Source organism: Akebia trifoliata, chromosome 6 (genome assembly GCF_017979445.1).
Source record: "Akebia trifoliata isolate Shusen 1 chromosome 6, ASM1797944v1, whole genome shotgun sequence".
Lineage (NCBI taxonomy): Eukaryota > Viridiplantae > Streptophyta > Magnoliopsida > Ranunculales > Lardizabalaceae > Akebia > Akebia trifoliata.
This window is the reverse complement of record NC_141380.1, coordinates 3,156,657-3,170,310: the sequence shown is the minus strand read 5'-3', so window position 1 is coordinate 3,170,310 and position 13,654 is coordinate 3,156,657. Positions and strand designations below refer to the sequence as shown.

The 13,654-nt window shown below is 33.8% G+C and overlaps 1 protein-coding gene across 4 annotated transcripts; it reads right to left on the bottom strand.

Moving 5' to 3' along the window:
* Window positions 1-2,604: 2,604 nt before the first annotated feature.
* LOC147399635 (Integral membrane Yip1 family protein) lies at window positions 2,605-11,660 on the bottom strand. 4 transcript variants are annotated; one of them, XM_086445082.1, is made up of 7 exons: window positions 11,299-11,660; window positions 8,404-8,443; window positions 8,208-8,291; window positions 5,620-5,785; window positions 3,768-4,041; window positions 3,024-3,237; window positions 2,605-2,896 (listed from the first exon to the last, which is right to left on the bottom strand). In XM_086445082.1, exons 1-6 carry the CDS (start codon window positions 11,350-11,352, stop codon window positions 3,046-3,048), a joined length of 810 nt encoding a protein of 269 aa, XP_086301208.1. In that variant the 5' UTR covers window positions 11,353-11,660; the 3' UTR covers window positions 2,605-2,896; window positions 3,024-3,045. The 4 variants fall into 4 exon arrangements, with proteins under 4 accessions (XP_086301208.1, XP_086301209.1, XP_086301207.1 ...); XM_086445083.1 differs by having other exon boundaries at window positions 2,605-2,887; XM_086445081.1 differs by having other exon boundaries at window positions 2,605-3,237; window positions 11,299-11,658.
* Between the last annotated feature and the right edge of the window lie 1,994 nt (window positions 11,661-13,654).

Here is a 13,654-nt window from a genome sequence, read left to right as displayed (position 1 = left end):
AAATGATTTGCCTTATGACACTAAATTTGAATCTCATAATTGCCCCCATTTTTTACATTGAAACTTGATCTAAGTAAGATTGTTTTGGTAAAAACTAATAAAAGTGTGATGCCTTATATCGTGGGGGTATTATTCTTTTTTATTATTATTATATTATTTATAAAAATCCTTTAATCATATTTTAATACATGTACTTTCTTTCATAATATCTTCTAATTTATTTTATTTTTTTAGAAAAGAGATTGCTTTCTTTACTAATTTAATAAGATTTCAAATCTTACTAAGGGTTGTTGTGCTCGAATGGATTATCAAATTGGAATACATTTCATTAATTTTTTTAAAGATAAGTTCATAGAATTGTTTCTTCTGCATCCCTATGGCATCGTATCATATTTTTGGATGCTACAAGGTGAGCTAAACCACATTTGTAAGATTTGATTCTTTCCAAGTTAGCAAGGCTAGATTTACTTAAAAAAGTTTATATTTCTTATACGATCCAATTAAAATGAAAAGAGTACAATAAGATTTCTCACGTAATTTTCCATGATGTACTCAATGAGAAAAAAACAATTTGCTAGTGCGTCATTTGTATGACAAATGATTTTGCAAGGCAAGTATTTTCCCTGCAATCAAACACGTCCTTAATGTTTTAACCAATGTTCAACATCAATTTTTTTGTAGTCTTTCACAGTAGAACAAAGTCAAGGGGGGTAATTTCTAAGTTTGAAAACACAGGGGTTTATGTCCTTTTTCCTTAGTTACCAGCCACAGAAAATTTAGTTGTGAAGGTCATGGTTTATCAGCATTTTCATATTCGATTTCACGAATACGACGAATAACCTTAGAAAAACCAACGAATCTAAATTAATGTCTGAACTCTGAACGTGAAGGATACAGCATTGGAAAAGCAACAATTATAATCGAATGGTGCCCCACCACCACATTCAGTGCAGACTGTTAGATGTTCCTCGAGATTGTAAATATTTGACAATGTAGCTGTCAGTTGAACTCCTGCATAGAGCAGGTGATTTCCACCTGATTGGCTGATTTAGGAAGAACGATGCAGAAGCAAGAAGCGCATGACTTAGATCTGATTTTGAAAAGAAAAAAAAACATGTTTTTTTATTTATTATTGAGATCCAAGTCTTTAAAAATGAACGGCTACTGATCCATAGATTTCAAAGGGTGGAGATGTAATTTTTGTCGCTGATTTGACGCGAGGATTCGTTTCCGCAGAGCGTATCTTCTGTGGCACTTTTTAGCTGTATCTATCCGTCGTTTATCTACGGTTGAGAGCGTGCCACATCGTCTTTATTGCTTATCTACTGTTGAGTGTGCCATATCATCAAAACAGTTATATCAAGGGTGCAAAGACCGTTCAATTTCAAAGAGTCCGACTAGTCTTACTAAGTTAGTAAGGATTTCACCCTTACTAAGGGTATTTGGGCTCAATTTGTGGTATCGAAAAACATGATCTGAAGTTTCAGAGTTGAAGAGGAAAAATTCTCTGAGTCTTGAAGAAAATTTTTTTGAATTTTGATCATATGACGCAGTTTTCGAGTAACACCCTTGATGCCATTTTCTCTCTTTTGCCCATAGTTAAAAGAGAAAATTTATCACCTTGTGACAATAAAAAACATGATCCCACACAATAGAGTTGTAGAGGATAAAATTATATGAATATTTTTATAAAAACATTTTCTAAAATAAATTACTTTTTACCGTTGAAATTTTTTTTATTATTTAATTTGGGTGCTCGTTGGCCATTCATTTTCAATACCTTGGATCAAACTCAAAAAATAATATATTTTTAATATGACTACTTTCATGAATTCTAAAAGGCTGTGTTATTAGATTGTAAATGTGATAATCAATATGGGCCAATGGCTCTTTTTTAAGATTTGAAATATAAAAAAATATAAGAGAATCTCTCTAGCACTGATGTCATTCATTTGCACCACATCATGTTAGATGTTTGTTAGGCTGTGAGCAAACATGACAAGGGCTTGCACCAAAACCGTGTCATATTATTTTTCACTGTTAAATTTTAAATTTGAGGGTTAAGTGGCTAATGTGGTGATTCATTTGAGCAAATCCACGCTTAGTAAGACTTAAAATTCTTACTAAGTTAGCCTGGAAGGGTTTTTTTTTAAGTAGCATGTAAGGTGTTTTCCAATTTCAAATACTAGATCACACCCTTTTTTTTTTGGTTAATCTGAGCTAGACATGAATCCAATTATCCAAGAGGACTGTGATGCTATTTTCTTTTCAAAGTGAAGTTCTGTGGGTTATAGAAAAAGTGCTACAATCGACTTGCTCCAATGTAGTATTAGTCTTCCTTTTTTAGTGTGTGGGAGGGGAAAGAGTGATTGGTCTTCATCATTGGTAATTGATCAGTTGCACTATCCTCAATGGAGAAATCTGTTTAAAACACCCATTATATATCGACCAATCACTAGGCTTTGTACTTGTATGCACGTACGCTTCGTATTTTCAACATAGAAATCAACCTAATCCCATTTTGAAGTTAATGATCCCAGTTAATTTCAGAAAACCAAATAGACAATAAAAGCATTTCATGCACCAGGTAGAACATGTACTACATACAGAAGAAAATGAAGAAGATGATTCATCTCTCACTTCAATATATACAAACAAAAATGTCTACAAACAAGGAGAAACACCAAAAAGCATGTCTGAAGTAACCAAGTTCCTAGAAAATATTACTATAGCACGGTTCTTCATCAATCATGACCATCCTTTCTCAACATACCAGTAGTACTAGTAGTTCCCTTCCTTCACTTATTCGTAACTTCTCAGCACTTTGATACAACTCATAACAAATTCCAAGTCAAACATAGCAACTATCCCGTCGAGGGATTCCTTCCTGTTACAGCTATTTTTCATTTTAAAGTATTGCAGAGTGGAGAAAGCAAAAAAAAAAAAAAAACAAAAGAAATTTAATTGTGTCCATCCATGCTGGAACAAACAAAACACAGCAATTTGAAGCATATAATCCTTACACATGGACTCGAAACCTGAAGCTTATGGGAAAAAGGAAATCTTGATGAAAAGTGCCAGAGCAATTTGCAGGATAAATGAGGTGATCACTACCACCATTAGTTCAGCACCTTCTATGTAAGATTTTATGTTAAGCGCAACAAAGCAAGCCGATGCTGAACCCGCTATGAGTATGATGACCCATCGAAGAAACTCCACGGGGATAACCAAAAGAAACTGAAAATTGTTGAGAGACAATATAAGTTTTTAACAAGAAACTTGAGTAAATTGCAGAGCAGCCAACTAAAGAGTCTTACTGACTAAAGTAAATAAAAACTGCAGATATGGCTACGATAATCCAATTGTAAATTTTGACCTAGAAAATTACCTTGGGTTGGGATTGAATGGATGGGTTCAATCACCAAGCAAGAATGACACCTATATCAAGATGTGAAGTAGACCTCATTTTCTTGAAACCCTCACAATATTATCAGTTTTAATGTGAACCAAGCTATTTTTTTTAATGTTCAGATTGAAGACTATACTCGCATACATTCAGACATTGCATTCAAGTGCAAATCCTCCCACAAAATGTATCCAATCAGGTCACCTGGGTTAGAAAATATCTAGGTGATATATTTGAATAGTTTGAACGCACTCATGTATGTGGATGGCAGGTGGAAAGGAAGACTAAAGATCTGCTCTCAAATTACGTGAGCATGGAGGAAATACAGTTGATATGAAGCCCGAATTAGATAGAAACTTACAGAGCTGAGGATAAAGATGAAGAGAGAATATCCCCACATACACCAGAAATGTACAAGGCTTGGACGAAATCCAAGATACTGAAGCAAGAAGTAAAATGTTGTCGGCACCAAGAGTACGTAACCATATACCGAACAAGCTGCCCAGTTTACATAACTGACATCAAAGTTCCATGATAAGTTGTTGTCGCTCCGTTTCTGCATTAAATAGGTAGCACAGTTTCCAAGTGCGGCAATCAAGAAGACCAATGTAGTGGAGATCCAAACCAGCCCATACCTTGCATATCAACAAAGTCAACATCAATAAGCCCTACAAGTGTTAATGATCCGAGAGAGAAAAAAAAAAAAAAACGAGTGTGTTTCAAAAGTAAGAAGGTGCAACAAACTTTGGAATGAAAACATGCACCCTCAAACATAAGAGAACTACCTAAGTAACAAGTTGTGCTCCAAAATTTTGACTACCAATGCAATAATCTTTATTCAATTTAAAAACCCACTATTTTCCAATTAAATGTGAGGGCTTTACAACATTCATACCAAGGCTTCACGAAAGTAATCAGCAACTTGATCGGACTCAAGTAATAGCGTAAGAGTGACACAACAAGGATGATTACCCTTGCATAAGCACGAATATAATATTCACCCACTCTGATTATCATAATAATTTAATATTCAAAATTTGGAATAAGAGGACTTCTGAAATTCCCGCACTGAGTGACAGAAACAGACTACAAATATGGGACAGACACACATGAGGTGTACAAGCAGGGGATGGAAACCCACCCACCATCCACACGGAAATTGTGGGTCTCATCAAACTGCAGGTGCACTATGTGTACACCTCCCAACCTCATTTTCATAAATCCAGCATTACACATAATGAAAAAGATGTAGAGAAATCCAAATTACACATAAAATATTGCGAGTGTTTGTGGAATTAAATTTTGACACATTTCCATGAATTATAGTAAAATTTTCATTTCCAAATGAAGAAAATAATTACTGGAATAATTTATATTTTATATTTTATATTTAAAATTATATTTTCATAATTATAACATGTATGGCAAGTAATAAATTAGAAGTGAAAGAGACAAGGAATGGGAACCCATAAATATAATTTTCAATAATCAGTATGTATGAAATCCATTTTATTTTTTTTGTTAACTGGATGCCATGTCCTATTTATGCACACACACAGATCCATTTGCGTATGCTGCAATGTTGCTTTCACGATTTACATGAATCATACAAATGAACACATGAAACATTCCTTGATGTCCTATATCGTGGCTTCTCTCCAATGGGATAATGGCATCTGTAGTATTCGCCAATTCAAAAAGGATGTAAATAATAGGTGCATGTGATATTATGATCTTTTCAAATCAACAAGGCAGCTAATTCTTCACTTTTATGTACTATAAAATGACATATAATGAACATTTAAGTCTCTCAGAGTCTGAATCTTGGACGCTGGTGAGTGTATATACCCAACACGATGTTTTCATTTCCAACATGTTCCAAATTTACACAGGAATTGAAATTTATAACTTGCAAGTTCAATCATGCCCTAGATGAAGTGACTGTAACTCACGTAAGATATTTGTACTATTGACCACTCCAACATATTCTATGAACAGATAGACAACCTACGTATCATGAAATCTGTAAAGTATGAGAGTTATTTATTTCTTAAATCTAGACCATTCATCCTTCTATAAGTTGGCCACCAGGAACTGATAATGTGAATGAGATAACGGTAAAAAGAAAAATTCATAGGACATCAATAAAAATTCAACCAAAATGTAAGCCATCTGTATTGAAAAATAAATAAATAAACAAATGCAAAACTCACAAATCAGGGTTATCATTAGTCTTCCTGAAAAAATCTCCATGGATGGGATACAATGAACTCTTAATTCTGTCAAGGACAATATCTGTATCCACATTGAAAAATTGAGTGTATGATGAGACACTAAATACTCCCTTCCAATTATTTTCGGCTTGTTGTGCATCTCCCCCTGCATTCACAAAGAGAACATAGCAGATAACCATAAGAACTAACAGAAAAAATAAATAAAAGCAAGCGAATATGAACCTATTGCAAAAGCTTCCATCAGGTAATATTGCCAAAATAATTATACAAGGATAACAAACATATAGAGGCTTTTCAGTCATCACCCACCTCATCGTTGCCATCGCATACAAATTTTCAAGTACATATGAATATTTTGAGAGTAAGTCTGGAAGATAAACTCATGGGGTACAAAAGCAAAGGTTTCCTTGGCCCCAAAGATTCAAGGAAGTTCCAATGAGTCAAACTCATCTTTAAATAGTCAAATCAGAGATGTGGTACAAATTAGAAAAAGCATGCAGTGCTGAAACAAAAACACCATACAAAATCACATGTGAAATTGATTGTAGGACTACCTAGGTTTTATCTATTCTAAGTCGTTCTACTTTAGAAAGAGTGGGGGAAAGGCTAATTAGGTGAAGAGGAGGACAACCTAGGTGAAGAAGAAGAAGAGTATGGAGCAAAAGTGGGTTTTAATTGAGGATTGAAAATGCTAAGATGGATTTCAGTAAAGGACCATGCCTAAAATTTAATATGGTTAGTCTGGAAGTTCTGATCAAGAGTCTGGAAGTTCAAATCTAGGGTTTGGAAAGGTTTTGACTAAGTTTTAAGACTAGGGTTTTGGTTCAAAGAGGGAATAAAAGGGGAAGAGAGAAGAAAAAAAGAAAATAGAAGGCGATGACATGAAGAAGAAGATAAAAAAAGATAGAGATGATACCTTGGAATCACACCAAGACAAGAAGAGCATCAATCACTGGATAACTCAAAAGAAATATGAAATGCTCACTGGATAACTCAAAAGAAATATGTAAATCTTATTCAATAAAACTAATAGAAAAAACACCTATATGTGTGTGTGTGTGTGTGTGTGTGTGTGTGTGTGTGATTATGAAAAAACACATGATCCCAACCATTTAAACACAATATCCAATGGTTGAGATTTATCCTTGGGACAAGTATCCCTGAGATTTGTGTTATAAAGATACGCATAAATCTCAACTGTTGGATTTTTTATCTAAACAGTTGGGATCATGTGTTTTCTCATGAGTAAACATATCCCAACCTATATATATAAACTCTAACCTTAATCCTAACATGACTTGAACTTTGACCCCAAGATCCAACTGTCAAAGCAAATTGATACCTTATCAATATAACGCCTAAAGAGAAATGATGTAAATAGTACTCAAATTCGAATTGGGCTACTAAAATAACAAAAAAAAAAAACTCAAGACTAGACTATAATAAATCTAACTAATTTAAAACTTACCCTAATAAAAATAAAAGTGATAAAAAAAAATTAAATCTGGACCTAAACAAGTGGAAACCGAACTATTTTAATTACAAATTTGTCATTGGAACCTGTGATGATAGCTTGATTTGCGTCCTGCATTAGAAATGACCAAGGACTCCAAACCTATCCATATATTAGCTAGATATCCCTGGGTTTAAGAAAGCAAATAAATAAACTTCAATTACCCAATCTTTACACCTAAAATGAAATACCCCACATTGTTACAAATAATGAAAAAATTAAAAAATAAATAAATAAAGTACCCACGGCCATTCTCTCAAACAAAACCTGAAGAATCAATGATTCAATAATTTTGTTCTAGTAATATCCATGCATGATATTTTTTCCCCTTAAGGCTTTGCATAGCCAACAACAAACAAAGGTTTTTAAACATTCTGATTCAACTACAACTTGGCAAAAATCTGTTACCTTTTTTTTCTTATTCTCTTTTTTCCTTATACTATATGTGTGGTGTAGTTTAGAACCCTTATTTTACACAAAACAGTGAGCACATATCCCTCTTTTGGAAATTATCTTTTTGTGTTGTTGATTGTCTATGGCCTATTAAGGTGGAAGCTCACCCCAAAGATACGGAAATGAGTGATGACAGTAAAAGACGACACTGTGAAGGTGATAGATAGCTTTGTTTTTTTATTTGAAGAAATGTACCATTATGGTGGATCATCGTCTTTGATGACAGTGAGCAGTCCATCTAATTTTCAACTTGATGAGTGAGGGATGACTACTACAAAGATGATAAGTTCTCCGAATTTCTTTATCTAACATGCATAATACGGGTGAATAGGAATCCATGATCAGCAATTACTACTCTTTTTGTTTATATATACGATCATTAAGGTGATTGGAGAATAAATAAAATTGTATTAGGGGATAGTTATTAAAATTACCTTTAATACAATAATTACAAAAAAGGGAAAAGAAAAAAAAGATCAAGGCAAGACACAATTCTTCATTCATAGCAAGTAAACACTTGAATATAAAATACTTGAGTTTAACCATGGGTTCTTCTATTGAGTTTCTAAAAACATGAGTGATAGCTATGTTAATAGCATACCATCGGGACTTCCTAGAGTTTGATAACCACGCCCTCTATCTCCCCCACTATTAGGTGGAAATATTTGCAAGTTCGCTTCTGGAGCTGCACAAGAGTTAAATACATAGTTAAAAAAGTAGCATGGTCAAACTGAATCGATACGTGAAACAATAAATTAATTCAAGAGAGAAAACAACTAAAAGTTAGTCCCTGGTACCCCCATAATCAGTGTTTTTCTTCTCTTCAGCGACCACAGCCTGTAAACAAGTAGCAAAGGATCAAGGAAAAGCTGGTATCTCACAGCTACGAAGAATTAATAACATGCATAGATAAAAGAAAGTGAACTAGGAGTAGTTTCTAATCTACGCAAGAAAGTGGTTAAAAGTTTTAATAGAACAAGGTAACTAGCACATATTGCAGTGAGGAAATAACATAACTTTGAAATAAAATGCTCTACTTGGTAGTTTCCATTTAAATTCCACACGGTTTCCTCTGGAGGTGGTTCACAACTTATAGAACCCTAGGTGAAGGACTACTTACTTTACTTTATTTGCACGGTGCATGTTAGCTGAATAGGCATATTCCTATTGTCCCATATTGTTTTCTTTCTAAGAACTAAATTTGTTCGTGTTCAGAAACTTGGTCAGTAGAACCTTCAAAAACCTTTCCAAAAGATACTTCAGAAATGTTTTAAACAGCAACTTGAAAATACCTTTTCCTGATTATCTCTTTTCTCCATGAAGAAGTTTGTAAAGTTAAGTCAAACAAAAATATTAGGTTTATTCCAATCCCAAAATACTTCTAGTTTTTATTTTTATGTTGTTACTGTTGGAATTTAGAGGGTTGAATTTGAAAACCCTTTAATATTCATCTAGTTTTAACCATATGGTAAATCAATCTATTAACCATAAGGTAATTCAATCCCATGTTTGCTTTATGCTTTTTACTTTATTGCTTTAAGTTTAGTTGATAGTTTTGTTTTTGCCTTAAGTAATTTTAGTCCCACATCAACTAGGAGAAGAATTGATTTGCAATTCTTAAATAGTTGTGCTTCTAATAACTTTAAAGTGGATAGAAGTAGTGGGTGGGCTCACGCGCGCACACGGGGGCCCAAGAGGAAAACCCATGGTTCCAATTGGAATTTGGATCCACCAGTCCAGAAACCTTAATGCGTATGTGCACGTACGACGTGTGCGCAGGGGGGGTGCAAAATCTCGGATTTACACCTCACGTGGGTGCGCGCAAAGGCCCATTTTTGCTTTAATTTTCAAGACCCACTTTTAATTTAAAAATTCTAAACGTTTTAAATTTAAATTCTGTTTTGAACCAATATGTTTATTCTGAACCAGTACAATGTGTCTGTTCGGAACCAGCGCAATGTTTACATATTTTCAACTATAAGTAATTTATTATTCGTTATGAGAGCATACAACATCATCGAGTTCAAAGTTGCGTTTCTAAGTTAGAGTACCCTATTTAAAACGTGGGTTGTTGTATCCTGAAGAACGAATGCTTGCATACTGTGGTACTGTAGTAGGTGCGAATTTCGTTTTAGGACAGTGCATTGTGCATGCTTCAACCATTTTATTTAAGTAATATTTCTTCTATTGCATTCAATTTTAAAATCAGAATTTTTCAAACTTCTTCTCTCTCTGTCCATAAGAAATCAGTACTGAGTAGATAACAATTACAATTGACACTTTGTCATAAACCCTAAAATTGTCAACATCAAAGACTCCTATACCCTACAAATGAATTATCACTCCTAGATTAAATGCAGCATTAGTTTCTTTTCTCCCTTTTCTTGTTATATCAAGACAAGTTTAATCCAGATTTCTCATTTAGATAGTTATTGCAATCACAACAATTATTACAATGCTCTAGATTTGAGTTTTGCCTTCCCTAGTCGTGTTTACCTTGCCACAGCACAACCTGAACCCAGAAAGATTGGCTAAAAACTTTAAAAAATTAGAATGGTCAGCCAGATATTCTAGACTTTCTTGAAACTAATTCAATACCTGAAAAAATTAGATCAATTAAAGTCATGACTACTACAAGATGAGAACCAGATTCTATTCAAGTTTAAACTAATGGTTTTGGCTTTAAATCTAGGATAGAACCTTATTCATCTGAGAAAACATTGACCGTGGCCACAAGAATAAAAATAATAAAGAAAATTTGAAAACTAGAATCTATATACAAACATCTCTGCCCATTTGAGGTTAAACCATTATCCATGGTTCTGTAACATTTATCTAATAAGCCAAGTAGCCGTAATTTGTTCTATATGCCATCTCTACAAAACCTTCAAGGATCTTCTTGAAGCATAAAGGAGACTAGATACCCATAGAACACATTCCCAATGAACAATATCATGGTTTTCTTGGACCAGTTCTAATTGAACCAGAGAGTTCAAACTAATTGAGTGAAGGGCAGTTAGCATCAAAGCTGAATAATCAATCAGATCCTTAGCAAGAGATTCGTTCTAAACTGACTTTCACTAATGTTTTCTTGGAGCAGTTCTAAGTTTAAAAGAGTAACCAAAACTAACTGAGTGAAGGGCAGTGAGCATCAAAGCTAAAAGATCAATTAGACTCTTTGCTAGAGATTAATTCTCATTCCTTCTAAACTAACTTTCATCATGTTTATTCAGGGCGTTTATTTACAAAGAAGATTAAAGTAATTTTATAGACTCATTTGATATGAAACCGTAGTTCGCCATTTTGCTCAATCTTTCGACCCCAAATCAAAATTGCCACAATTTATGCATAATTAAAGAGACAAATAGCCCTAATTAGCGACTGGATTTGCAAAATCAGTTAGAGATTTTGTGGTTTTAAAGAATTAGATTCAACTAAGAACGCATGCTAACTCACAATTAGAGCCAAAATTCAAGTGTCAAATTTTTCAACAACGGATTACATCAAAAGTAAGAAAAATCAAAATTCAAGAAAAGCTAGAAGACAGACTAAAATGAAGAGAATTTAACCAATCTCCACAGCAAATGTTGAGAAAAATTAAACAAAATCAATTGGACTGTAAAAAAAACCCCTAAAACAAGGGAAATTTGATGAACGATGAAAAAGGATGAGAAATATGAAACAATACGTACTGGAACTGAACCAAGCAAATGACTTGTAGGCAGGCTTGTGTAAGACTCGTCCATGGCAGAAGATCAAATGGAGAAAAACAGCACTAAATTAGGGAAAATTCTCGCTCATACCTTCATGTTTCCTTGGATTGAAGACTAGAGATATTCAAAAGCGAACCCTAAATCAAGTTTCTTTCTTCCGAACGAAGCAAAGATTTGAGACTTGAGAGTCGCAGAAATTTCTGAATTTCCGTAAATTATATAAATATAAATATAAAAAAAGGTAACTTTATTATCGAGCCTTTCGACAACTGGTTATACAACAGTTTCCAGAGTACAAGAGGTTCTACTTAGAGCTCTAACGTGCGCTGAAATTTTTGCGTTAAAATAAGCCATCCTTTTCTCACTGACCCGATCATGGGGACCTTGGAGTGAGGTTCTAACGTGCGCTTCAACTTTAAGCTAAAATGAGCCCACTAATGCGAGAGTTAAAAGTCATCGCTCACTAATAATATCTACAAACACGTGGACGGTAATAAACCATGGTTCAATACTCTAATCCTCTTCGCTAAGTCTGGATAATAAAATTGATTTTTGTTTTTGAAAATTTTAATATCTAAAACTTTAGAAAACTTTTTCTGGACCCAATATTTGTCAAGTTTGTTATAGACTTTTCCATCACTTGGACCCAATAATATTATTTATTTTATGATCCAAATATCTTTCATTAATGTTTGGACAATTGGTTAGATATTATAATATGAAGTGAATGTGTTTGGACAAGTCAAAATGTTTGTAAAGATACATGATCTCCACAAAAAGTAGATTTTTAGTGTCAAATTAGTATGTCCAATAGATTTATCAAAACAAAGGATACAATCTAAAAAGTATAATTCATCATACATTATTTTATTTTGATAACCAACCAGGAACCCTTATAGACAATAGACCATGCCCGTATGTCACGGTCGTGTTCTTTTGAAACGAGGTCATGCGACACAAAAATGTGTTAATCCATAATCAAACTTATAAAAATGATCGTACATCACAATACGTAACAAGCAAACAAGATAACAGGACAACATAAGACAAAGCTCAAAGACAATTTTATTGATATAATATTAATTACACGAAATAACACGTTACAAAAGAAATAAGTGTATTACAAGCAATATATGATTTATGACATACACGTTGACTCGAGCTTTCACGCCAAACTACGTGGAAGTTCCGCGTGTTATAAATCATTTATTGTTTGTAACACACGTATTTACTTTTGTAACGTGTTATTTTGTATAATAAATATTATACCAACAAAGTTGCCTCCGGATTTTGTCTCATGTTGCCCCGTTATCTTGTGTGCTTACTATGTATTGTGGTATACAATCATTTTTATAGGTTTACTTGTAGATTAACACCTCTTTGCGACGCACGACCTTACTTCAAAAAAACATGACCGTGACATCGTACTTGGGTTATGCCCAATCCATAGACCATAGTCTTGTCTAAGGACTAGGCTTTGAACACGTGCAATGTAATGGCCCAGGCAAGTGAGGGTGTACCCTCACGGATAGCCCTTGAGGAATTAATATTCGTATTCGGTATTGAACTCACGGACTATGGGCATTAATTGCTTATTGATATGAAATTGCCATTGAACCAACCCCTTGTGGTTATATATTATTTTTAATTTTACAATAATATAAATTTTAATTTATGTGGTAGTTAAATGTAATAAATTTGTATAAAAATAAGTCTAAAAGTTTTTACGGTTACTGTGATTATTCGTTGTTGGGATCTAGTTTTAGTGGGCTGTGAAGTTCCTTTTAGTTACTTCTTGCGAGATCATACTAATTGATAAAAATTAATTGGTCAAAGTATCCTACTTGCAAAATTTAAAGATGAATGTCATATTTAATCTCTAATAAAAATATTTAGTCCCATATTGCCTATGAGAAAGAGGTGATAGTTCCCTCTAAACCCTATGCTTTACATATGGTAACCTTCATTTCAATTTCACCTTAAGAGAAGCCAACAAGCTTGTGAACAAGTTCTCTTCCTTGTTGACTTCTCAAGACAATAAAATTATTTTCGCTTCTGATCTTCCTACTGAATTGATGTCTATTGTAAGGGATGATGCCATTGAGGGGAAAATGGGTTTCAATCATTAATTAATGTTAGTTAGGCGATGAAGGCCAACGTCAACGCCATCACTATTAGGATCTGACAAGGCTACCGATGCAACACAATTTAACTAGACGATCTCCTAATTAAGCTATGTTCTACATTGCACACAGTCTGATGTGTTCATCCTCCTATTAAAATACATCACGTAGACACCATATGAATGGGGCACCTTATTGGATCCCCACAAAAC

Excerpts from the sequence above, each read along its gene's own strand:
- LOC147399635 (XM_086445082.1), bottom strand. The coding sequence starts at position 11,352 with ATGGACGAGTCTTACACAAGCCTGCCTACAAGTCATTTGCTTGGTTCA. Across the intron at positions 4,042-5,619 it reads ACTAATGATAACCCTGATTT|GTATGGGCTGGTTTGGATCT; the intron begins GTGAGTTTTGCA and ends TTGATATGCAAG. Across the intron at positions 3,238-3,767 it reads TCATCTTTATCCTCAGCTCT|TTTCTTTTGGTTATCCCCGT; the intron begins GTAAGTTTCTAT and ends AACAATTTTCAG.